This window comes from Amphiura filiformis, chromosome 5 (genome assembly GCF_039555335.1).
Source record: "Amphiura filiformis chromosome 5, Afil_fr2py, whole genome shotgun sequence".
NCBI lineage: Eukaryota > Metazoa > Echinodermata > Ophiuroidea > Amphilepidida > Amphiuridae > Amphiura > Amphiura filiformis.
In genome coordinates this window covers 15,078,415-15,104,748 of record NC_092632.1, presented here as the reverse complement: position 1 = coordinate 15,104,748, position 26,334 = coordinate 15,078,415, and the positions used below count along the sequence as shown (strand labels likewise).

The following is a 26,334-nucleotide window of genomic DNA, read 5'->3' as shown; positions in this document are numbered from 1 at the left end:
ATGATCGACGGGAATTATATAAATAAACATTAAGTTTCACCAGGTTCGCCGTCGCAAATAATAAAGGAGACAAGGAGAAAAAGTGATCCCGCCTGGGAATTGAACCCAGGACCTCCGGTTTACGAGACCTATGCCTTAACCAATTGGCCACGGGAGCTTCATGATTAGGCTGGTTGAAATTCGAACCCATAAGCGGTCACTTAAACTTATCTCCTCCCGCAAATAGCCCATAGTAGCTAGAGCCGTAAATGCGAGAAATGCGAGAATCATTCTTATGATTCTTGTAAATGAGAATCAAAGTGGATTGTTACTAAGCTTGGTCAAATTAGACCTCTCCCCTGATACACACCCAAATAACCAAGCACTGTAAAGGTGCACATTTTTGTGCTGCATTTATTTTCATGCATTTCATATCCAAGCAGATATATTGCTTTTGTATATATGTCAATATAAGGAAGCTTAGAATCACAAACTTAACTTATGAGAACTACCTGCCGATTGGCCAAAATGAATATTGTGTCCAATTTTGAACCAATTAAGGAGGGTATTAATAAGATCATCTGTAAATGCAAGTTTGACCATAAATAGTTTAAAGCCTAATCCTAATTTGCAATTGAAATGAGCATTTCAAGTTCAATCAGAAATACAATTTCAACCAATCAGAAATACTGTTAGATGACCAGTAGTGTTCAGGGGGCTATACATAAAACAAAAAAAGTCCAAAATGGGAAAAGCACAAAAAATTAACTGCGCAAAAATATCCACTTTTATAGTATGCAGTCTAGCTACTTACCTTTGCACTGTTTCCTCTTGTTCTTTAACCATATGGGCTAACTGTTGAATATACTGCTTAATTCTACTATGGTAGATTCTATATTATGCATTGTCTCCTCTCGACTCTTGATGTAGGTATCTTGTTCATCTACCAGTTGGAGTTGAGTTCTATGGCGTGGCCCATCAAAGGCACTCATGTCTATGGCTACGTCATTATGGGACTGCTCGTCTTGTAAGAGGACTGACCCACCTGGTAACAAAAACAGGAACAGGAATATGTTATTATGCTGGTATAAGGTAATAAGGGTAGTTGTGTACACTGTAGAACACTAGCAAACCTAACAGTAAGTAGAGTGTTATACATGTATAAAATGCAAGATCAAATGTGAAATGAACAACCAAGTTGCCAACTGAGGTGGTCATTGGTAAACAAAACAGTAAGCATAAATTTTCACTTTTCTTTGCAACACCACCACATTATTATGGTATAGCACATCATTTATAGTAAACATATTGATGGAAATGGGATAAATATTTTGACTAAAAATGTAGTTGCTCCATTAATTACGTTGAAGGGAAAAGTAAAGGGTTTTACTCTTTCCAAAGCTTCTGATGCAAATTTAATACATCCTACGAGCAACACGCAATATTGCTAGCTGCGCATCACCGCATATGTGGGTAAGGGCCAGGGAGCACACACTACAATTACTTCAGTAACATATCAAATGATTATTTCTCATAAACAGTTATTAAATTCACCCAAAAACTTGCATTTTGAATAACTCAATACCATTCTCAAGCCATGGCAGCATCTTGATGTGCAGGGAAGGGAAATTCCCTGATGTGGTTTGTGCATAGGAAATGGTAATGCACCAAATCTAACTTTGAGTATACCTAGTAGCCTGGTCATATTCAGGGTTTTCTGGACATTTGACACTTTTTTCTTATATCTACATGACCATAAGTCAAAGATAGAAGACACAATTCATTTTTTTAATCCTTGTAACAAGACGTGCAGTTTGATATGCATTTTACAATAATCTTTAAGCATTTTCATTTTTAACCTGTATTACAGACTTATCGCCCCCACCCTCCTGGAGTTAGTCCACACTTTTGAGAGGGACATAAGAGCTCATTTTATTCTAAGTATCTCAAAGAACCATAGATCTTGTTTTGTTTTGTAGCAACTTTGTCAGTAAAATAAAAGTTTTTTATATAAGATTCCACACTATTAAACATCAAGACATCCTAAAATATCAAGTTTGCTTAGATACAAGAAAATACCAATCAAATTCTGCATTTTTCTAGAAAGTCTTGAACAGCAACAATTGTATAAAAATAGAATTTAATAATGAAAAGCTCTCCACCTTTCTGTAAATTTCTATAGAAAATTTTCATCAAAGTACCTCTCATTTGTGATAAAACGGCAACAGTGTTAGAAAAATAAAGTATGAAGTACTACTTCCTGTTTCCTGTCACATTTCTACAAAATGCTCATCAAGTTTCATTAAAAACACCCCCAGGCTGCCATTTGTGATAAAATTAGCAAAAGCAAAAACCTATCAACAAATGCTCGCATATCAAGCACAAGCTAGGGACCAAAATATGACGATAGTGCTTTATTCTGTCAATTCACTTTCAAATAACAATCACATTTTCCAGCATCTTTTCCAATCTTTATTTTGAGTTTGAGAAAGTGAACAAATTGCAATCAATCTCCACCTAGCAAGTGCCAAATGTGACCTGACCTGATTCACTAAGGTTTAAGTCAGAAATGTTGAAAATTGAGTTACTACAATTACTAACTCTCTCAGTACCCGTACCTGTACTTACTGATGGTGAAACCTCAGGTGCTCTTGAACACTTGGTTGCAAAGTTATGAACCTTTTAAATAATTATCTATTTTCTTGTGTTTTTAATTGTTTTTTTCTCCTTTCTTTTTGCCTATATCTTAGTTTCATTATTGCTGACTTCAGCCTACTTGAACCAGATCTGGTCACAAAGACATACTGAAATTGTAAAATACAAGGAGTGTGAATGTCAAATGGGATTACCTGAATGTGTGACTCCTTTTGAAATCTACACCCTCTGTGTGGAAGATTACGGACATGTCTTCCATAGCTTTTGCAATAGCGAGTGTATGGATTGTAACTGGAATAGCCCAATGTACACAAATATGTATCTACACTGGATGTAAATGGATTTCAACCCTAACACTGAGAAACATCAAAAAACTTGAAATGCACAAAGTAAACCCTGCACACGCAAATATCCAACATGATCCGCTTAGGTCATGTGACATGACATAAAGGCACGATAAAGCTTGACCACTGACCAGTCAAGGTACACCCCATGGCGTACTAGTCCCAGTCATGTGTCTAGCACCTGAGGGGTCTATGGTTCTAAACCTCACCCGAGAAAATAACTTTTCTCTTCAACTTCTTTCTTCAAAGTGTGACATGTATGCACAGAAGAGCTTGGCTGGCCAAGGTACACTACCGTGCTATCCCTGGTCATGTGTCTAGCACCCAAAGTATCCTTAGTTCAAAACCGCACTCAAGAAAACAACGTTTCTCTTCAACTTCTTTCTTTTTTCCTCCTTCCCCTTCTCCAAAAAGGCACCTGGGGCATTAAGGTTCATCACAAAATGTAATCACTAAGAGGGAATGGTAAATAGGGTTGGATGAAATCTAAAAAATAATAAATCACAGATATGCATTTTTCTGTTTGTTACCTTTTTATAGATTAAATTTTTGGCATAAATTAAAACAGGAAATTTTCTTGTCACTGTGATATGCCAACAAGAAAGACCATGTTTGATTTCTTATTGGGCCATACTCTTAAATTGTTCATTAGCTTTCATTTTAGTAAAAACATACCCAATGCAAAAATTTACTACTTATGAATCAAGTTTAGAGGGTGCTACCAGACTTTGAACATTTGCACGCGAATCAATGGTAATATTGTTTTTTATTGCGTTTATTCTGGCAAACCACAGAAAAGGGTTATTCTACTTTCATTATATTTATATTCCAGAAACCTGTTTTTTTACAGCTGCAAGGTTGCCAACTGTAGAATTCATGGTAATGTTGTTTTTCAATTCATTTGATCAAAATATAGTCACTAAGAGAACTTAGCCAGCAAAGATACAGAACATAATTATGCACCAAACGGTGCAAAAGGCCACAAAGGGATTATTGCTTCTGCTCAGTTTTTCTTTTCCAATATTGTGTGAGGCTTTACATATTAAAACATATTAAGGCATTAGCAGCCTAGAAGACAGAGACATACACACATGACAACACAAAAATATAAAAAAAAGAATAAACAAGGGAAATGCACATGAAATGATACTTTTTTAAATGTTTGCCTCATTTATGATTCTTATCAGCAATGTTATAATCCATCACCAGAAACTTGGTATAAGATAATTTGGCTTTTAATACAATTAAGAAAGAAAAAGAAAATTAAACTTATCAAGCAATTTCATTGAAATTGCTTTAACTGGGACACATCGGTACACAGAACAGCCACTAAACTGCAACTTTCAAGTGAAAGTACTGGTACTGGCAATGCTATTTAATGGCTGCACTTCCTCTGCAAGAATTTGGAAGGTTTTTTTGTTGCAGATTTAGCAGAGGAAAGTAATATAATATAACTAACACATGAGAGTTGTGAGGCAGTCATTGTAATCGTTGTTTGAAAAATAGCAGAGCAAATATTGCACCTGAAATTCCATTCTGGTAGCCCCCTCACTTGATTCAAAAGTGATTATGGGGTATTTTTAACTAAAATAAACAAAATGAGAGGATGGCTCATTCAGAAATCAATACTTAGTCTTTCTTAGAATCACCTTAATGCTTACTTTGATGGATTATCCCATTCAACCTCACACAAACAAACAATTAACTTACGACTATCAATCACTCTTCTATTCTCAGTAATACTTTATTGCAAGTTTGAAACTTATAATGCACAATGTCGCAGAAAATAACCTTGGTGATACTTGCGACAGTCAACAGAAAACAATATGTGAATATTTTTTTGCATTGCTCTCTTCTGGAAACAGCAAAGACATCACCAACATTCAGAATTGATAGAGGATCAACCAATCAACATTCACTGATGAATGATCCACTGATGAGGGAGAAGGGTGTCTCCAAAATATACGCAACAAAAAATGGTAGATTCAAAGACTAACTTGTTTTAACTTTATTAATATAAATGTCTTCATTCCAAAGAATAACCTTGTGTAAAATGGTTTCTCATGAAGGGGATGACTTGTTAGTTTTGATTTCTAGGTAGGCCCCTGTAAGTCTTTATATTTATATACAAATGCAGCTCTATCCAAGAAAAATAATAGCGATATATTCACTTATATACCTCAGAGATTCCTGTCATCTGATTGGTTAAAAGTATGGTCATTGAATTAGCTATGCCCCCTGAAGGTCATGGTTTTGAGATCACCACAGACCTATAATTTTAACCATACCCTGAATATAAAGCAGTCAATATTTGTATGAAAATGCCTCTTTGGGATAAGCCATTTGTTTAGAACATCAATTTTTGTATCCCCACTTTTATTCCACTGTATTTTTTCCTATTTAAAAAAAAAATGATGTCGAGCATATCTAGGCATTAACAGCTGAAATCTAGGAGATTACGCTGACGAATCTTCGGCCAGGCACAAGTGACCTGGTGAACGAAGGGGGTTCAGAATTGATAGAGGATCAACCAATCAACATTCACCTGATGAATGAACCACTGATGAGGGAGAAGGGTGTCTCCAAAATATACGGAACAAAAAAATGTTAGATTCGAAGACTTGTTTTAACTTTATTAATATAAATGTCTTCATTCCAAAGAATAACCTTGTGTAAAATGGTTTCTCATGAAGGGGATGACTTGTTAGTTTTGATTTCTAGGTAGGCCCCTGTAAGTCTTTATATTTATATACAAATGCAGCTCTATCCAAGAAAAATCATAGCGATATATTTACTTATATACCTCATATATAGATTCCTGTCATCTGGAAGTCATGGTTTTGAGATCACCACAGGCCTATAATTTTAACCATGCCCTAAATATAAAGCAGTCAATATTTGTATAAAAATGCCTCTTTGGGATAAGCCATTTGTTTAGAACATCAATTTTTGCATCCCCACTTTTATTCCACTGTATTTTTTCCTATCACCAATTAACCAGTTAACCATCAAGTGTATCAACCAGGATATTTTCCCAGTGTCGTAGCTGCAAAAAGCCCATCCAAATTTGATCTTTAAAACAACAAACAAACTTCTACAGCATATTGGGGACTCAAATGTGTAGCTATGGTTTTTGTTTTGCAAATCTTATCAACTTAAAAAGTTAAATAGATTTTGCTAGTGTTGGCTGATCCAGTCCCAAGATTTGCTGATCTCCAATCACAAAATTGATGGATTGGCCGATTCCGAGTCAGATCATATCTTATTTAGAAAATACAGGGTCGGCCCTATTTTGCCCATCGAAAAAGAAGTTGCCCATCTATTTTTAGTAACACAGCTATCTGGAAAATTCCCACAAATCATGATCAGTAGTGCTACAAGTACATACAGTTTCATGAAGTTTATGGACAACAAGTTTTTGCTTTAATATAGATGTGAGCTATATACCTTACATCTTCCTTCATAACTAACATCAGTATCCATTAACTTGAAAGCTTGTAACTGAGACAGAATGTACATATTTCTGAATTTTCTGCTGTACTTTAGTGTGGTTTGTAGATTTAGCTAAGGAGATAAAGGCAAAAATGCGGAGTACAAAAACAATCAAAGACATCAGCAAATAGACATTTTTTGGCATGTTAGGCTAAGTTTGTATAAGGTAATAATCATAGTAACTCAATTTTCAAAAATGCCTCATTTGACCTCCATGGACCAGATTGTGTCACAATTAATCTACTTGTTTTATTGACCACAATAATTTACTAATCGCGCAGACCTCTTGACTGGTTAATTCTTTTAGGATTCTTTCTTCCAAATAATTGTCAAACAATGTACGGTGATTCTGGTGTCAATTATGATAGCCCCGTCCCATTGCCAATTCATTACCCAGTCCTATTGTCACTTTGCAGTCCCACGTGCAGTTAGTAGTTATCAATAGACTATCAATCTGCGTGTTTCTACTGGGGAACGGTTGGCGGGTAATGTGGTTTAGTTACCGGTTAATGTGCTCAGTGGAAACAGATCGGTTCAGAGTGATGCGGTGTGGACACCCGGCAACCGTGATCCACCTCATGAGGTAGACCATGTGGTGTGACAACCGGTATTTCTGTCAGTGGAAACACAACGGTTAATGGTTGCTGGGTGTTCTTCTTTTATGTACACTAGCGGGTACCCGCGCTTCGCGCGGGCCCCCGCTAGATGAGTAAACGGGAGCGGTTAGTAAACGGGAGCGGTTAGCATAAACGATGGAAATGGTAATCATGGCAATTGGTATCGATTTAACAGCTCAATTATTATGTGGTCAGTGATGTGGTAACATTTGTTACCTCCATTTTGCAAACGATTTCCTTTATTAGCATAATCTTTTGCGTAATTTTTGTACCAAACACCCTTTTGACTCAAGTTATTTTTTCTTTGTCTTTCCTTTTTTCTTTCAATTTCTCTCTCTCTCTATCTTTCCATTTCTTGCTTTCCCGTTATTTCGTTCCATTTCTCTCCTTTTCATTTTCTTGCTTGTTCCCTTTCTTTCTCTTTCTCTCTGTCTCTCTCTCTCTAACTCTTTCTTTCTTTCTGTCTGTCTTTTTTTTTGTCTTTCCCATTCTTTCTTTTTTTTTTTCTGTTTTTTTTTTTTTCTTTCTTTTTTTTTTTTTTTTTTCTTTCTGTCTTTCTTTTTTTTTCTTTCTTCTGTCTTTCTTTTTTGTTTTTTTTTTTCTTTCTTTCTGTCTTTCTTTGTCTTTCTTTCTTTCTTTCTTCCTTTATTTCCTTCCTTCTTGCCTTTCTTCCTTCTTCCTTTTTTTTTTTTACTTAGGCATAAATCCCGGGCGGGGAATAAATTGCCCCAATTTTTTTTTTTGTTTCATGGTCTATACAATCACCTCCATGTTGACGCATGTATGTGGTTTCTTTCTTTCGTTCGTTCGTTCTTATAAATTTGTTTCTGTTTCATCAAGTAGGCCTATTTCTTTCTTTGTCTTTCTTTCTTCCTTTATTTCCTTCCTTCCTTCTTGCCTTTCTTCCTTCTTCTTTTTTTACTTAGGCATAAATCCCGGAGCGGGGAATAAATTGCCCCAATTTTTTGGTAAGGGGCATGGTCTATATACAATCACCTCCATGTTGACGCATGTATGTGGTTTCTTTCTTTCGTTCGTTCGTTCTTATAAATTTGTTTCTGTTTCATCAAGTAGGCCTATAGCAACATTGGGTTTCAAGAAGGTTGAGTTACATGCCGGTGGTATGGGGTGGGGGATAAATCCCCCCCCCCCAATATTTTGATAAGGGCAATGGTCCATACAATCACCCCCCAAGTTGACATATACATATGTACATGTGGGTTTCTGACAAAATTAACCTCATATTTGGCCAAAAGTGCCCATTTTGCAGTCTTCGTATGCGAATTTGTTCCACTTTTGCACGCATGTATTGTGGCCGTTTCTTTCTTTCTTTCGCTTCTTTCTTTTTAAAATTTGTTTCTGTTTCATCAAGTAGGCCTAGGCCTATAGCAACATTGGGTTTCAAGAAGGTTGAGTTAGGCGAAATTCCGGTGGTGGGGGCTTGATAAGGGCAATGGTCCATACAATCACCCCCAAGTTGACACCTGTATACATGTGGGTTTCTGACAAAATTAACCTCATAATTGGCCAAACTAAAAAAGTCACAGCGCCAATTGTTGCGGTCTTCGTCGTGTGCATTTGTTCCACTTTTGCACCATATAATTCACCATTTTAGGTGCTGGATTCACTGTAGGCCTATTTCAAGAAATTGATTTAAATTGATGGTCCCCATCCCCCATGTCAAAAGAAACCTACGCCATCGTTAATGTTGCCAAAAGGTGCCGGATTCACTATTAATAGGCCTATGCCTACTTCCAAGAAATGTTTTTCATTCCTATCCCCCCAATGTCAAAAAGAAATGTACGGCGCGGCGCCATTGTTGAGATATATCATACCATGCTAATCAGGCCTAGGCCTACCTTAAAATCTTCGGAAAGTCATCACAAAAGAAGTTTCTGAAAATCATCATAAATGAATGCAGTCGATTTATTATAGGCCCTACGGTTGCGATTTATACCGTGCTAATAATACCCACTCTCTATCGAAAGTCACCACGAACGGTCGTCTTGAACATGCGCGTATGTATACGCGTATTATATCCGTAGCAACGATCAGAAACGCGTTAACGAAATAGCGGGCCACCATTGGTTGATCTACCGAATAAATCCAAATAATTATTTGTATTTATTAATTTATCTATCTATCTATGCATTTACCATTCATCTGGAAATGCTAGAACTTATTTATTTATCTATTTATTAATTTATAATTTATCTATAATCTCCGAGATGATACCGATGAATCGATCAGTTCCTCTTCAAAGTATCGATTATCGGCAAGTTCCTCTTTAATAGTATAGATTTTATGTTATACATCGGGACCTTAAAAGCAGCTTGGGGGTCAGGAAAACATTTTCAGTACTTCCGGTACACACCACAACCCTTATTTTAAGCATCAGAAGAAACGTGCTGGTTGTTGCCTGAATCGGATTGTGGGTTACCAGGTAATACCGGGTAAGAATACAGAGTGCTCAGTGTAAACACGCAGAATGAAAGTCTCTTCAAATATCGCTTCGCTTGCTGAGAGCTGCATTGATTGGTCAGGCTTTAAATAGCCACTTACACAACGACAAGGCAGTGAGAGCACAGACATGATATATAGAAAACCTGCCTGACCCAGGATCGGTTATTTCTAACTAGTCAGAGGGTATATTTTTTGGGTTGATTGATAGTGGTATTACTGGTATAGTCTACATTACCAGTCGTTACCCAAGGCCTAAAAGAGATTATAGAATAACCGAGTGAGTTGGATACAAAAAACGCATACTCCACATCTTGAGGTCAAATTTTGAGCTATGGGTCCGGAATGGATGCTAATGAACTTTGCACTGAAAATGAAACAATTTTGACTCAAAGCACAAATAAATGCAAGAAGAAATGCTTGTAAACTAAACAAAATTTTCCATGCAAAATATCTACTTTTTAAGGGAATATTTTGTCAACTTACTGTGACCAGTTGCTGCTGACGGTGGTAAACTAGTTGGAGCAGGACTCTGTGAGAACTGTTCTCGTCTGTCTTTCTGATCTTTTAGATTCTGCAAAAAATAGTAACATTCTTACATGAAACATCACATTTGTGAGATTAAATGTTTGCCAAGTCACAAATTTAAGCAATATTTAATGTGACCAGACAATTTTGAAAATTGAGTAATTATCATCATCAACATGCAGAGTAACGAAATATGCTGTCATTGAATGCTGCAAACCTTCGCATACTTGGTTGCAAAATTATGAGCTTTTAAACTGCCTATTTCTTGTATTTGATTGTTTTGGCTGCCTGGTGGGATCAGATTGCATCAAACATAAATTATGTATACAAAATCTTAGTTATAAGATGCAAGATAACAATTGCAGCAGAAGTGTTTTTGAGGGACAAAATATATCCTGTACTGAAAAGGGGGCAGATACTAAGCTGTAGTGTCCTTAGAGAATATAACTCCATATTCATGGTCAGTCTGTCCATTTTTTTGCTGCAGATAATATTATAAAACACTAGTTTCTAGCAAAGTACAACAGTACACAAGTACAGTTTGTACTTGTGCCCATCTAAACCTTTGTTCGATAATTTTAATGTGCTCAATATTTTTGATATGTATACGAAAGAAGCTGCTATTTTTATGAACAAATATAAATATGGTATGTTACTACGCTCTTTAAATGATATTTTTACAGTTCATCGGGAAAATCATAATTATAACACCAGAAATAAGGATGATTTTCAAATACCCATGCAGAGGGGGAAATCAATTTTGACAACCGGTCCAAATGGAATGGTTTGCCAAATCAAATTAAACTTTCTAAGTCACTGGGACAATTTAAAACAAATCTAAAATCTTTCTTGTCTTCTTAGACATGTTAGATTAGGTATTATGTCAGGTAAAATATATTCTAATGTACTCTACACGTTTATGTATTTGCTTATATTTGAAAATCGATTTATATACCGTAATTATAATGTATCTACTTCATGCTTTCGACGTGAGTGCTGTGTGTGAGATGTGAGGTTTGTAGAATTTGGCTGTGTGTTTATTTGTAACTTAGTATATGTATAGGGGGTGCAGCAATTTTCAGGCATTGTTGCTTTCAGTTGCACCTCCCCCGTCTGTTTTTTTTGCTGTTTATTTGTTATATGTTTTTAGGATGGAAAATAAATGATTATGATTATTTATACAGTTTGTCAAGCTCATTTATGGAAGTTTGGTTGCAATAGGATTTGAACTATTCAAGAGACCAAATTTTAACCAAAAGCCCTGCATAATTGTTGACGGAGTCAGACATACATACTAACTGATTGGATACATGACTCATAATGCCATAAGGTATTTCCCTTCGGACGACCTACAAAGGACAATACAACATTCTTTTTTTTGTACGACTAATAATTAGCCATTGGTGTTTTATAAATCCATATGGCCCATAACCTTTTACAAGTTATGTTGGAACATCATGTTCTTTCAAATGTACAGCGTCCAATTATCTATTGATCTTGTCATAAATCAATGGTCTGGCAACCTATATATTGTTGATTGCTTCCTGTTGCCCTACTAAAACTGTGCTTTGTCAAATCAATACTAATTCCACCTGTTTGATTTTACTCAATGGCAGGCAACCCTCAATCCCTTGGCCGGTTTCAACCAACCTTCTTTCAGGTGGATATTGTTTTCTTCAGTATGATAAAACATTGTGGTAACATAACAAAGATCAATGTTTTTCTTACTTTCTTCCCAATCAGATATTAAATGAGCTGTATAATAGCAATTTATTTCTATTTTTAAATCAATCATTTTCCTTTTCATGGACATGAAAACCTACCCTAATTATAATTCAAACTACAATCATTAGAACAAAGATCAAATGTGTTGTCTCATAGCTTGTGAGGTATCAATGTTTTTTGTAAGGCTGCTTTATTTCCTGCATTCTTCTCTTTCATTTTCATTTTCCTTAAATCAAATTCCAGTCAAAATACAAAACTCAAAAAGTTTACTTTCACTTCATATGATTTTTAATCACTAATTTGACCTGCTAGGCTGACAATTCTTCAAAAGATGATTAAATGATCACCCATTTTTGGTGTAATATTTGTTAAAGGTGGATGGTTTGATTTTTAAATGTGTTTTCTATCTTACTTGAGGACTACCATTAATATAGTCTGTTTCCAAATTGGAGTTGGCATCATTATTTTTGTTGACATGTTCCGTATAATGCCCCATAGGATAGTACTTTTTTGGGTGGTAGTTACCACTTCAAACCACACCATCTATACAAATGTGTCCGTTGTTAAATTTTATTGTGGCAATGTCAAAAACAGAAGCTTTCTTCTGATACCGAAATCTCAGTTTTGATGAGGAAAATGGGGATACAGCTGTCATTTGGATCACACACCTTGAAATTCACAAGACAAAATCCAGGTGCCAGTTTCACAGAGACATATGTGTGAATACGGCAGCTATATGAGACATACCAAATTTTGTTTGTCTTTCAGAGAATATATTTTCAATTGAAATGTAAAATGGACAATTGAAAAAGATACTGACGTATTCCAGAAGATATGGACAATTTCACTCACCAGAATAACACTTATGGGGAAATATCAATGTTGAGCTGCGTAATTCTTACCTGCGTTCTGACTTCTAATACAGTTTTGAAGTCATTTGACATATTAGCTAGTTTGGACTGTAGTGCTAACACCACTGTGTTGGAATGTGTCTGCATGTGACGACCATTCTGAGATTGTTTGCCTTTTACAATCTGAAACAAAGAAATATACAGGAAAATAAATGTTTGAATACTGGCGATATCATCTGAACTTCAAGCTTAAAACTGAATAATGAAAAGATCTTATAAGAGATTTATTTTAATTGTTTGTTCTTTCTCTCAAATTCAGTTGTCTGCTCAGCTCAGCTACCAGTGTTTCCATGTTGGGCCATGCTGACATTTGATACATGTGGCCGATGCTTGTATACTCAAACATTTGAAAACTAATGTTCCTAAGTCCTTTACCAATTGAATACCTGCATGGAAGAAGGGCCCAACTCCCAATTTTTTACAAAAATGAGTTAGACCCAGCATTTTATTGGCAGCAGACTGTTCTTGCTTGTGTGTGAAAGATGAGCCAAAATCCACTCTCTAAATAGTCTTTCACGTACACTTAATCCTGGTTTTCATGGAAGAAAGGCCCAACTCCATGCCCTTCTTCCACAAATATTGGGTTTAAAAGAGAAATTTTGTTCATCCATGAAATCTGCTTTTCACTACAATAAACTTTATTGCTAACATATTATAAGGTGTATCAAAATGATTGGTACCCATCAATTTTGATGTTTATTGAAAAGCCTGCCTCTTCCAAATGCAACATTGGATCCTTTTGAAATGCTCAGAATGTATAGTTTATGACTTGTTATACAATTAATCTACAAATTATTTGCATCTTATGTTGAATTTTGATGGGTCTGGCTTATCCATTATCAATGAAAATTGATGGGTACCAATCATTTTGATACAATTTGTACATGCTTCTACTTGTGCAATTAATGGATAATCACCAAATTTCTGTAGCTATTTATAACACATCTGCTTACGGAACTGGCACTTGCAGTATATTAGTGGAAGAAGGGCCCAACTCCAGCTCGTATTAAGACCTGTACCACTGCCACAGAAACATCATACATGTTCATGTATTAAAGGTCCCCTGAAGATGAAAACATTCTGCCTATAAAACTTTTCCAAATATTGTGTTTTTTCTTAATATCTCAAAAACAATTTTGATGGAGTTGGGCCCTTCTTCCACTCAGTTATTCAATTATAAGCTGACCTGAAATGGCTACTAGGTATTTTGTGAAATGGAACTTCTGCCTAATATAGCTAGTACATATGTAGCTTTGTTAGGGATGTTAGAAATGAAGGTTTGCAATTAAGAACACTTACTTTTTGTAGCTGCAATATTTGCTTATTCAGACTATTTATGTCTTGTTTGATGATATATGTCAGTTCTTGAATTTCTACTGATTTATCATCGAATAATGATTTCCTTTTGGCCACTGTAAGCAAACAAACAAATATGTCATATATTACACAATTTAAAACAAAACATTGTTACCAAAGTTACGAAAAATACTGGCTATGCTAAGAAATGTGTAAACCTATATGAATTTAAGATTTATTTAGGTACCAACAATAACATAAACTATCAACATGATATTCAATTCGTAATCAAGAAGAGGAAACAACTGAGCAAATGTTTTCAGCATGTGATGTTATTAATGAATTTTGGAAGGAAATCCAGGATAATCTTGCTTTTATTCCTGAATTAACTTTCAACAAAGTTTATGGTGTGTATGATGAGGGTGTTTTAAATTTGAAATTAGTCAACCAAATACTCCTCATTGCTCATCAGCATATTTACAGATGTAGATGTGGTGGATCATTACCATCTTTTAATGCTTTGAAAAATATGATTTTGTATAACAGGAAACTGGAATATTACTGTGCTAAAAGACTCTCAAAGTTAAATATTCATTTCTACAAATGGGTGCCTATTGAATCATGGAGTGAACCTTCTGTTTGATTGTGTTCTGTGTTAAGAGTCATCTTGTGAATATTGCATTATAGCTAATACTCATGTTTTTTGTCTTGTCATTTTGTTTATTTTGTCTACAAGAGATAAAAAATGCTCTGTTTAGGGCACGAAAAACAAAAAACAAAAACAAACAAAAAAATGATATTCTATGGACATTACAATATTTTCATATTACAGTAAGGATTCCAAATGAATGAACAGTGCGATATTTTAGACACACACACATAATTGCATGTGTCCAATATGCCACTCCCTGTGGGTCCTTTTCATGGTTGTGTGACAGGGATATGTGTTCATTTATTTGAAATTCTTACTGTAGATCTACAAAATGCTAATCTGCTAATCATCACAAGTCTTTGTTTCTATAAAATGTGCACACCTAAAAATATAATGCTACTTTAGTAAAACCGTGTTATACAATATACTTACATATTGTTAATTTTTGTAGTTTGGCAAAAGTGTTACTTAGATCTTTACCAATGTGCCTGAAATAGAAAAAAAAGAGAATAAAATATATTAAAATGGTTTTTTAAGCACTATTTTGTAAGCTTTAGTGGTCCTTCACATGTTACAAAAATGTACATGCACTAAAAGTTTACAATTGTTGACAGGAACGACAGGTGTTGAGGTGCATCTTCTTTTCAAGTTGACAAGTTCAAGCATAACACCTCACATAAGCCATAATTCAAGTCGTAAATAGTGGGGTTTGTCTACATTTTTATTCTGCATTAAAGTTTACCATTATTCACAGATATACCATCTATGTTTATATTGTAGCCACAAGTTGTTTCAATTTAATCCACCTTTATCTAACACATGTTCAGAGATATCAAGTGTCATACTTGATTGTTTTTTCTAAGTGACTAGTGTTGTTTGAGCACAGAATAATGGTCAATTTGGCACATTCTGTTTGAGACCCAACTACATTCACAAGATGTGTACTCAGCAGGAAAAAGGTGATTGTTTTTTTAAATGTGTGATTGTAATGGAGAATAAAGTAGCTGTCCATTGATGTGCAACACAATATAAACATGTCGCAAATAATCTGAGATATAGGTGCTTGGAAATACTTTTTAAACTTTTGTTGAGCTTTATATCATCATATGGCATACTTACTTTGCTATAAGCATAAATTCACTGTGATTCTGTTGATGTCTTGAATTGTCCCTATGTGGTGTAATTCCATTCCCCTATTCAAAAAAAAAAAACGACAACAAAATATTTGTTGTTATAATTTGTATCAAGTGAACACATTGCATATACATTGCATATATATGTACTAGGTTGTACAATCAGGTATGCCACCCACAAGCTTCACTTTTTTCCCATGTGTGATACATCATTCTCAAAAGAAATAAAGGATGTTAGATAGGAATGGCATTCTTGATTCTGGATCATCCTTAAAACAAATCTTGCTGTCCCGAATGTTGAATGGTGCAATGCGGGATCCATATCATACTTCAGTTGAATGCAAAAAGACACAATGGAGTCTATTGTCTTCACCATTACAGATTGAACCAACTTTTGTACTTAAAGAATTAATTAAACAAGTGTAGTGACAATCACTACTACTGATTCTACAAAGTTGCCTTGTCCCACTTTGCCCCCCCCCCCCCTCTTGGGAAATCATGGCTAAGCCATTGAATCTTTTGTTAATCAATTATTTCAAGCAAACTTACTTGTCTCGATTGCATTGATTTTATCGCGGAGACAAACTCCTGCGTCCTGTCCCTACACGTCATCTCTACTGCTGCTGGTATACTTCCAAGTGGTGCAGAATTACCAGCAGTTTCCGAATGTGTGGTTACCGTCCAACCGTTAATCTGCCCCTGATTATTGTACTGTCCTTGTTGCTGTGAGAAATGAGAATACTGCTGGTTGTTGTGTTCAGGGGAGTAATGTCTACGTCTAGTTGTCATTTGCGAAGCTGAAGTAGTGCATGCTTTTCAAACAGTGCATGACCTGATGAGGAAAATTATATAATACAAATTGGAAAATACTTAACAAGTCTATAAGTATAAGCCCCGTATTATTCCCACAAAGGGTCGAAGGTCATAAAAACTCATAATGGGACCAAAACTCAAACAATTGTCACGTTGCGGACATACATCACATTCCCATAAAAGCCACTTTCAACCACCCTGTACCATTTCTTTTTGTTGTTTGAAACAAATTAATTTGGCACATTTTCAAAATTTAGTAAATAAATGTTTCCTTGTATGGATCTATGTCCAAAATTTACAAATAACATCCAGAACTTGTTGTGGATGTACCCATTGACAAAAATCACAGCATACGTCCGCAACACAAACAATGTATGTCCGCAACAGCTGAAACTAAGTACCGTAATTTTAACAGATTTTTGTCTTTGCTGCGTTTCTTTAGCTTGGTCCCTCATGCAAACAAAACTGTATTAGTTTCCTGTACACAAGATCTGTACACTTCAGAGTACTTAATTGAAACACATGTACCTCAAAAAGTACACTTTCTGTGAGTATGTCCCCAACGGGGATGTTTTTGTGACCTGTCATGCGAACCGAGAATGGGATTGGAATTAAATTTTCAGGTTTCATACTTCTATCAGAGATACTTCTAATACAAGTTTTCAAAATCCATATACCTCCATAAGTTAGAAGATCTGGGTCCTCAAAGTCTCCGAAATTTATGTCCGCAACTACGGAACTGCCCATTAGTGGGTAGAAGATGCCCTCAATGTATCCCCAGGTCTACCGGGGAAAGTCATTAACCCTAACCCAACTAGGACTCACTAAAGCTCACTATTAAAACCACTCTGCGTACATGCATTCCACGGGACTTGATGATGCAATCAGACGAAGTCATATATACCCAGGGAATCGTTGGCCGGGCCAACGTCACCTGTGTGGCTACATGCTGGGGATCTTATGCAAGGGGTCCGAGGTTCGAATCCCGGGGTGCCAAGTGACTTTTCTCTTCATCTTCTCTCCTATTTCGTTTCTTCTTTCCCTTCCGATAGCAAAACAAGAGCACCACTGGTGCTCATTTGTTATGGGTTATGGTCAGGAATACCATGCATAGCTATGTATAGCCATGCATAGCTATGTATAGCCATGCATAGCTATGTATAGCCATGCATAGTTATGTATAGCCATGCATAGCTATGTATAGCTATGCATAGTTATGTATAGCCATGCATAGCTATGTATAGCCATGCATAGCTATGTATAGCCATGCATAGCTATGTATAGCCATGGATAGCTATGTATAGCCATGGATAGCTATGTATAGCCATGGATAGCTATGTATGGCCATGTATAGCCATATGTAAAAATGTCATAGCCATGTATAGCCATGTATAGCTATGTATACAGGGCTGCCAACTTTGAAAAACACATTTCAGTATTCTCAAACCTCAAAATCACCATAGTGCTGTGATCAAGCAGAAATCAGCATTTTGAAAATATACTTACGGTTTTCAAGATATTTCTTTATTCAAGGTATTTATTTATTTGTACCTTTTGCTTCTCGAGTATCCTTTGATTTTATTTTGTTTAATACAGTTTTGTTTGTATATTTAATGTCTTGGATGCACCATCGGATAGATGAGTGCCACTGATGTAAAACTAAAAGCAATTTCCAAATAAAAACTTGAAACTTAAAAACTACAACAATTTCATGGTAAATGCCATTCATAGCTATGTATAGCCATGCATAGTTATGTATAGCCATGCATAGCTATGTATGGCCATGCATAGCTATGTATAGCCATGCATAGCTATGTATAGCCATGCATAGCTATGTATAGCCATGGATAGCTATGTATGGCCATGTATAGCCATGCATAGCTATGTATAGCCATATGTAACCATGTCATAGCCATGTATAGCCATGTATAGGCATGTATAGCTATGTATACAGGGCTGCCAACTTTGAAAAACACATTTCAGTATTCTCAAACCTCATTGCTCCATTTTTGCAAATATTTTTACCCGATGACCCTTTTTTTTAAATCTTATACTCAATGACCCCCTTTTTTCAAAATATTATACCCAATGACACCTTTTTTTATTTTGTTTGTACCCAATGACCCCCTTTTTTAAATGACGCTTTGTACCTGATAGGCCCCTACTTCGCGACGCCGGTAGGCACATACCCGTCACTTCTAAAGTGTGTCCCTCCCCCCCCCCCCGGGACTATATTATAATAGATAGTGGCCAGCACATTTATAAAGGACTGATGGGAAATCAAGGCTAAATCCATACAACTAAGACAATTTATTTATCTATAAGTGCATGTCAAATGGGGTACATTGTTCAATACTATAGGCCTAAACTTTATTTTGTATCTGATTTTTCCCGTTGAAAAGACAAAACTGATGTTTATGATAGCAACCATTTCATCAATAACATTTTGAGTCATTTTTATCCATAAAACGACACAGGATATGATAGATAACTACTTTCACATCAATAGGGCCCATATGATCACAGATTGTTGAGAATCTGTAATATGATGAAGATTTTGATTCTATAGATCTGTTATCAACATGATATCACGCTGTTCAGTGGTCAAGGAGTAAGGACCCCGGTCAAGGACACTGATATGACATCATAGGTGATGTAATTTTCTTCTGCTGACCATATGATGCTGTATATTAACTATTATTCAAACATAACTTTGGTAATACTCGCTCGTTTTCATTCGTTGAAACGGCAAAACATACTTACTTTTCCTTACAAATCGAATAACAATAATTTTAAAACATTCCACCTCAGAGAGGGGTTGTCACCCATATACTGATATACCAGGCACTGAAAAAGTGCTACTCACCTTGAGTAAATGTTTACATAACTAATTGGGTTTAGTGACTGGGTAGATGTGTGATAAATGAGTGAGATGTTTGTTCATAGTCAGGGTTGCCAACCAACAATTTGGTAGCCCAAATTGGGAGAATTTGAGACACTATTTGCTCATGGCTCGTGCACAGAAGTAAGGGCCTACACAGCACAAGCCCAATTGGTGCTTTATCTATTGACTTGCAGAATGTAAGGCACAGCAACACTGAAAAGCAAACATTGTAGCTGCACTGAAACAGTAAAGTTAAACATCTCTTTTACAAATTCGCACGATCAAGGAGTTTGTACAGTGTTTGTAATATGAAAAGCACCACAAACAGTCTGCATAGGAGACTATTCCATGAAATTTGGTAAAACTTTTCGTGAGAAAATGCTCCAAAATGATACTTTCTGTCCAAATTTTCTTAGCTAAATAAGTAATAATCATGAACGATCATGCAAAGATCGCCGCCTCAAATTACCAGATCCATTGCTCAAACGATGTAGCAAGAGAAAGAAAAAAACATACAGAAAAATGGATCATGCCTAGAGTTCATTGCGTTACGCAATGAGCTAAAAACCATGGGTAGGGTTAGGGTTAATGCAACTGAACAAAAGATGATTTCTTGGCCCCATCCTCACATATCTGAGGGTAGGGGTCATAATTGAGCTCCCTTACTAGTGCAAAAATGAATACTCTATAATGTTCTGTACCATTTAATGATCACGATTAAGACCCCTCCCTCAAAGAAACGAAGTCGAGGAGGGGGCCCGGTGGTCATCTTTTTGTACTATGACTTTCCCCACCCCAGAGGATACTCATACCAAGACAGACTGAAACGATACCAGCAAATTCAAGAACACCACCGCGTATGCGTAAGACCTTTTTATCCTACGTCTCATATCCTACTATCGGATCGTTGAAACAAGAAAACCTCATCACGAATTCACTCACCTTGCGATCCTACACTCAAAACTTCCTGTGTTATTCCTCAAAACAGCATGTAACTTTGGTAAAATTGAAATCCTAGTATGATTCGTTATCGAAAATTTTGTTTGATAAACGTCAACAAATTTTTCTCACCCGCTAAATCTAGCGAGCAGAATGCACATGTGGCAAAATGGCGGTCTAATGCTGGTTTCATACTTTCATGCCGCTTGTCGCCATGACGCATGAGCAGTGCAGCTAAACGGACATAAACAAGGCTTACAATTGGCTGATACGTCATACCGGGGGCATACATGTGAGAACTCCATCGCGCATGCGTATAAAATTAGTCTCAGGCCAGACTGTATGTGGCTATCATGGATTTGTTAGGATCGACGAGTGTCAGACCGACCAGGCTTCCCGTTAGTGTGCGTCATTGCGTCCAGACGCGTATTTTACAAATTTGGACGCAAGTTCACATGGCTAATCAAGTATTTTGCGTCCATGTGGACGCAGACAAAACTTCGAAATTTAATCATTAATTGATGATAAAAAGAAGAAATTGTTTTATTTTTACGATAATAAAAGCCCAAAAATTTTGACCAACCTGCTAAGAATTGAAGTAAATTCTGCAATATTTGTAAATGCAACGTCAGGAAATCGTGCACTTTTTGCATGCTTTCCGTCGCGATCGCTGTTTGATGGGGAAAGTCCCAATTGATGCAATTGTTTGTTTACAAAGCATGCTGAACTGACGACGTGCAGTTAATGTTTATTTAGTTATTTATCACAACCTGACAATATTCAGTTTTTAATATTTTAAGTTTATTTTTCATAACTAATCTACGCTTTCCTTTATTAGTATTATTGTTACGATGAATAAAAGCAATTTTAAAGACAAAATCCAAATGATAACCTTTTTTTTGTATTATTTGTGGCAGCGCGTGTTTTAGCTTTTATAGCATCATCAACAACACGTGGATCGAAGTAAAAGTAATGGTAAAACCCGGAAGTAAAAGTACGAAAATTTGCTAAAGATTGACAGACTTTGCGCATGTTTTTGCAGCTGTTTCTGACCATTTTTCGGACAAAAACTGATGCAGAAATGAGAAAAATTATCATAGCGACTGGAGGTGGAATATCACGGCGAAAATTTTATTTTAGCAATCAACATTTGATGAGGTAGACCCGGGTGCGATGTGTCAACGAGGGGTTGCCGCTATGCGTTCCCGGTATGATTGATCGTGAATTTCAGATGGACGCTTTACAAAAATCTGTCTGGACGCAAGTTTTTCAATCTTGTCAGCAAACTTAAATCACACATGACGACATTTTAAAACCCTTAACGGAACCCTGAGACCGACACAATCTGGCTGTGTAGGAGACTATTATTGAGCGTCCACGTTGGAACCATTGGAGTACTAGGGGTGTGATTTTCGGTAATTTTGTGCCCGGTACCAGCGATTTTTCGAGCGGGTAACCGGTACCAAATTGCCAAAAAAAAAAATTTTACAATTTTTTTTTCGGTTTTGTAGTGTCTCTGGACCTAGACCTAAATGCTAGGATCATGGTTGACCTAAAAAAATTTAAAAAAATTGAATTTTGCACACTGTTTTGTAATTTTAATATGAAAATTGATACATAGTTTTCATGTCATAGGTACCGTCTCTATTAATGATATCAAAATGCATTGAATTTGAATGCATTTTGATATCATTAATAGAGTATGACATGAAAACTATGTATCAATTTTCAAATTAAAATTACAAAACAATGTGTAAAATTCAATTTTTTTTTAGGAAAAAAATTATTTAAAAAAAAAAAAAAAAAAAAAAATTTTAAATTTCCTGCCCGGGTAATAGGATTATCGGGCGGGACTCGAATTCCCGGGACTCGCTCACACCCTTATGGAGTACGGAAGAAATATTCATTACGGGACTGAAGCAATGTGGCCATTTCTATGTTTGTTCCGGGCAAGTAGTACCGGGCATTCTTCGACATTTGTCGTAGGCATGTTCATAAAATTTTGAAATTTAATAAATTCATCTAAAATTGCTTTCATTAAAAAGAGAATCATTTAAACATGTACAAAATGAGGGGTCAATTATGTATAGTGTAGGCCTGGCCTACAATTGGCAATGTTATGAGGAAAAGTATGCTCGCCGAATGTCCCAAATTTTGTGTCCCAGCATTATCAACGTCTTCCTATGACTACATGTACAATGTATGTCTTAACTTGACATGTAGTTTATGGCTAAATATTTTACAAAAATGCGCTAATGTTTACAAAAATGCGCTAATGTTTCAAGAAATGTGGCTTTCACTAAGTTGTAGTATCAAATAGGATTCAAATACAGTTTTACTAAAATTCATGCAGATTGGAGTTTTGCAGGTCAAAATCCAAACTTTCTTCATTTTCCTATTGATTACACAGCTCACAGTTAAGACAGGATCTTGGTGGCTAAGTTGGTGCACAAGAAGCTTAATGAAGCCCACCCTCACCAGGGTTCACAGTTTATCGCGTTTTCGCGTCCAGGACGCTTTTTTAACTCACTGGACCCGCAAAAAGTAAGATTATGTAACCTGAATGGGTCCAGCAGGCTGTGCTTGGACCCGGAAAAAATCCCATCCAAGAAATAGAAAATATCATCATAGATCGTCATTGTGCGATAACCCAACTCAATCAGCTCACTTTTCATTCATAAATTACATTACAAAAATCGCTGCAACATGATACACACCTCATCGCTATTTCATGCACAGATATTTGATCAGCGATACGAAGGGAACTGTGGAAGAGGTTGACTTGCAATTTTTTTCGGATCGTGCAAATATTATGTTAGTAATGTTACAATAAAAATGTCAACAAAACAGGGTCAATTCCTGGTGACATCGCGAAAACACGTTTTTACGGTAGTTGTATATTTCAACTGAGCAAATATAACAAAATAACCAAATAATTAGATGATTAAAGTAGTGCATGTTATTAGGTAGTAATTATAGTTCTTTATGAGAAAGTTGGCTGATCGCGGAAAGGCGTCTTTTACCCAGTAATTTGACTCGACTTTAGTAAGTTTTGGGTGCGAATTCAGCATACTTTAATATTTATCGTTTATGCCAGTACTGAAAATACATTTCGGTGTTTCTGAAGTTTCAGTACATAAGTACAATTTGGACCCACAAAAATCAATTTGGGACCCGCAAATTTCAACTAAATGGAATCTGAATGGGTCCAGCATAAAAAAGTGGACCCGTTTATTTGAGAGCAAACTGTGAACCCTGACCCTCACATGTTAAAAATGTGATATCTACCAAAGGTAGCAAAGGGTTGGGGATCACAAACTGTTTCTGAGTTGAGGTCCGCTAAAAGTACCGGTAGACCATTTCGGGGGCTGTATTTGGTGACTGTGTACATGTCAGCGCAGGTCGGCAGCGCGTAGTGGAGGGCCAGTGTTATTTGAGAGCAAACTGTGAACCCTGACCCTCACATGTTAAAAATGTGATATCTACCAAAGGTAGCAAAGGGTTGGGGATCACAAACTGTTTCTGAGTTGAGGTCCGCTAAAAGTACCGGTAGACCATTTCGGGGGCTGTATTTGGTGACTGTGTACATGTCACGTTTTGAACAATGAGTGAAAACCGACTTCATTTGCTGGTGAATTGTAGATGCTGTAGTAAACAGCCGTTCCTGGAGAATAGTCATGAAAATATATGAATGATGAATGAACCTCTAAATTAAAAGTAAATTAAACATGAATTCATACATATGCTATGTAACAGCGAGCGTGATTGGTCGAGAGCCGGGCATAAACAGCGTTTTATGCCCGGTATCCCGGATGTGAGATGGCCGGGTACGTCGTATGGAAAATAGTGGAAAATCATGGTTTTTAATAATGTTACAAGTAATGTTTTGTTAATATTTTGATGAAATAAGAATCACAAAATGTTCTAGTGTGTATGAACGGGGCAAGCGGCCCCTCGCCTCGGGCATAAATATAACAGCATGCGTGATTGGTCGATAGTTTATGCCCGGCGTTCTGGTCGTAAACAAGCCGCACTCATAATGGGTCAAGTGAAGTATAGAAAACATGTAGGCTACATTGTAGGTTTCCTTGACCGGCCTGTCCAATCTTGTTCTTTCAAATTTCTATGTAAATATGTATTGTGTTTGGGCCCCGGTCTAGGCGAATTTGGCTGACTAGCAAATGTGTTAACTAAGGTTTGCCTCTCATGAATGAACCCCAGGGCCTGGCCTAAATCAAACATCAACAGTCATTGAATTGAATCAATTGAGACTTCTTCTCACTTGGGTTGAGTCAGCACTCAGCAGTTGAGTGCAGTTCACCAACTTTTGTGTCTCTATCTAATTGCTCTGTTTGGTTGTATGCCATTGTTCATGATTGACGATGATTGTTGAGCCGGTTCTTACTTTGTCTATGTGTGTTGAAGTGAAGTTGTTGAAGTTGAGACAAATCAGACAATAATAAATATCTATTTGTGGTAAGCCATAGATCCTAACGAATCTCTCTTTAGTCTATGAGTCTATATATCGTCGCGTCAGACTGACAAGGTTACTCCCATATTTTCTTTTTATGCCTCACAATCACATATTGACACTGACTGACAGCAGTGAAGTTTAAAGTGCTTGCTTCATCATGCGTCAGTGGTGTTGTCGTTGGTTGACATGATTACCGTGACTACACAATCATTTACAAACGAGCATTTAAAGAAGATTTACAATACTTATCGGTTTCCCACTTTGTGGTTCGGTTGGAAACATTTCAAATTTTATTTACTTTATACTCACAGTCGACATCCGTTTGAAATTAGTGACAATATTATCTTCAAAAGTATACAGGAACTGTCTGTTTTGTGATCGTCTACCGGTTTGACGTAGCCAAATTGATGCATGCTGGGAAGGTGGGTCACTTCTCCCTTGACCTTTGACCTAAATTGTGCGTCGTGTGCATGTGTAATGAATATTTAATTTTGACGTCGCACTGTTTTGACGTCATTCAACAAAGTTTCGCATGTTGGAAGGGATTTTCCCTGAGGTATGGCACAAAGCATGTGTATTTAAATTTGCAAAAATGTTATCAAATCAAGTTGGATTTTTATCTCCATGGTTTATACTCGAGCAAAATCAAAATCATCATAATTATACTGAGCATCGAGATAAAAAATGTTTCAGTGATCCCAGCGCAAGTGTTATACAAAATTAAAATTGTTTATAAATTGCTTAAACTTAGGGATCTAGAATGAGCGTTTATTGCGTTTCGACAGTATTTTTTGAGGACATGAGAGCACCTCAGACCTATCGAATTGCATTCTGAATACGAAGCATGTCTTTATGATATCAAATAATTTTCATTTTTTGAAAATCACAATATAGTACAAATTTTATGACAAATTATAAAAATTTAATATTTTTTAAATTTTTGATATATAGGCTAACAGTCCTCGAAGTAAATTATATAAATCTAATGATATATTCTTAAAGTGTATGTAGCTGGGAGGAAAAGCCGACGGTCAATTGAAAATTTTTACCTTTCATATTGAAAATATGGATTTTTTTCCTAAAAAGACCTATTTTTTTGGGTGTTTTGGGGAAAAAATCCATATCTCCAATACGAAAGGTCAAAATTTTCAATTGATCGTCGGCTTTTCATCCCACGTACATACACTTTAAGTATAAATCATCAGATTTGTAAAGTTTACTTCGAGTACTGTTAAATATCAAAAATATCAATTTTTAATGATTTGCCATAAAATGTGTATTAAATTGCGAATTTCAAAAAATCAAAATTATTTCATATCAGAAGGACATTCTTCGTATTCAGAATGCATGCAATTCGATATGTCTGATGTGCTCTAATGTCCCAAAATAAATACTGTCCAAACGTTCATACCCCAGCCCTTAAAAAGTGAAG

At 36.1% G+C, this 26,334-nt stretch overlaps 1 protein-coding gene across 1 annotated transcript in view; it reads right to left on the bottom strand.

Moving 5' to 3' along the window:
- Positions 1–25,311, bottom strand: part of LOC140152706 (syntaxin-5-like) — a 38,316-nt gene extending 13,005 nt beyond the window's left edge. Inside the window, 9 exon segments of the mRNA XM_072175168.1 lie at positions 794–839; positions 842–1,024; positions 10,034–10,121; positions 12,703–12,834; positions 14,011–14,123; positions 15,092–15,147; positions 15,779–15,852; positions 16,342–16,624; positions 25,212–25,311. Of these exon segments, the coding sequence (XP_072031269.1) occupies positions 794–839; positions 842–1,024; positions 10,034–10,121; positions 12,703–12,834; positions 14,011–14,123; positions 15,092–15,147; positions 15,779–15,852; positions 16,342–16,581 (932 nt within the window). The 5' untranslated portion in view covers positions 16,582–16,624; positions 25,212–25,311.
- Positions 25,312–26,334: the final 1,023 nt, after the last annotated feature.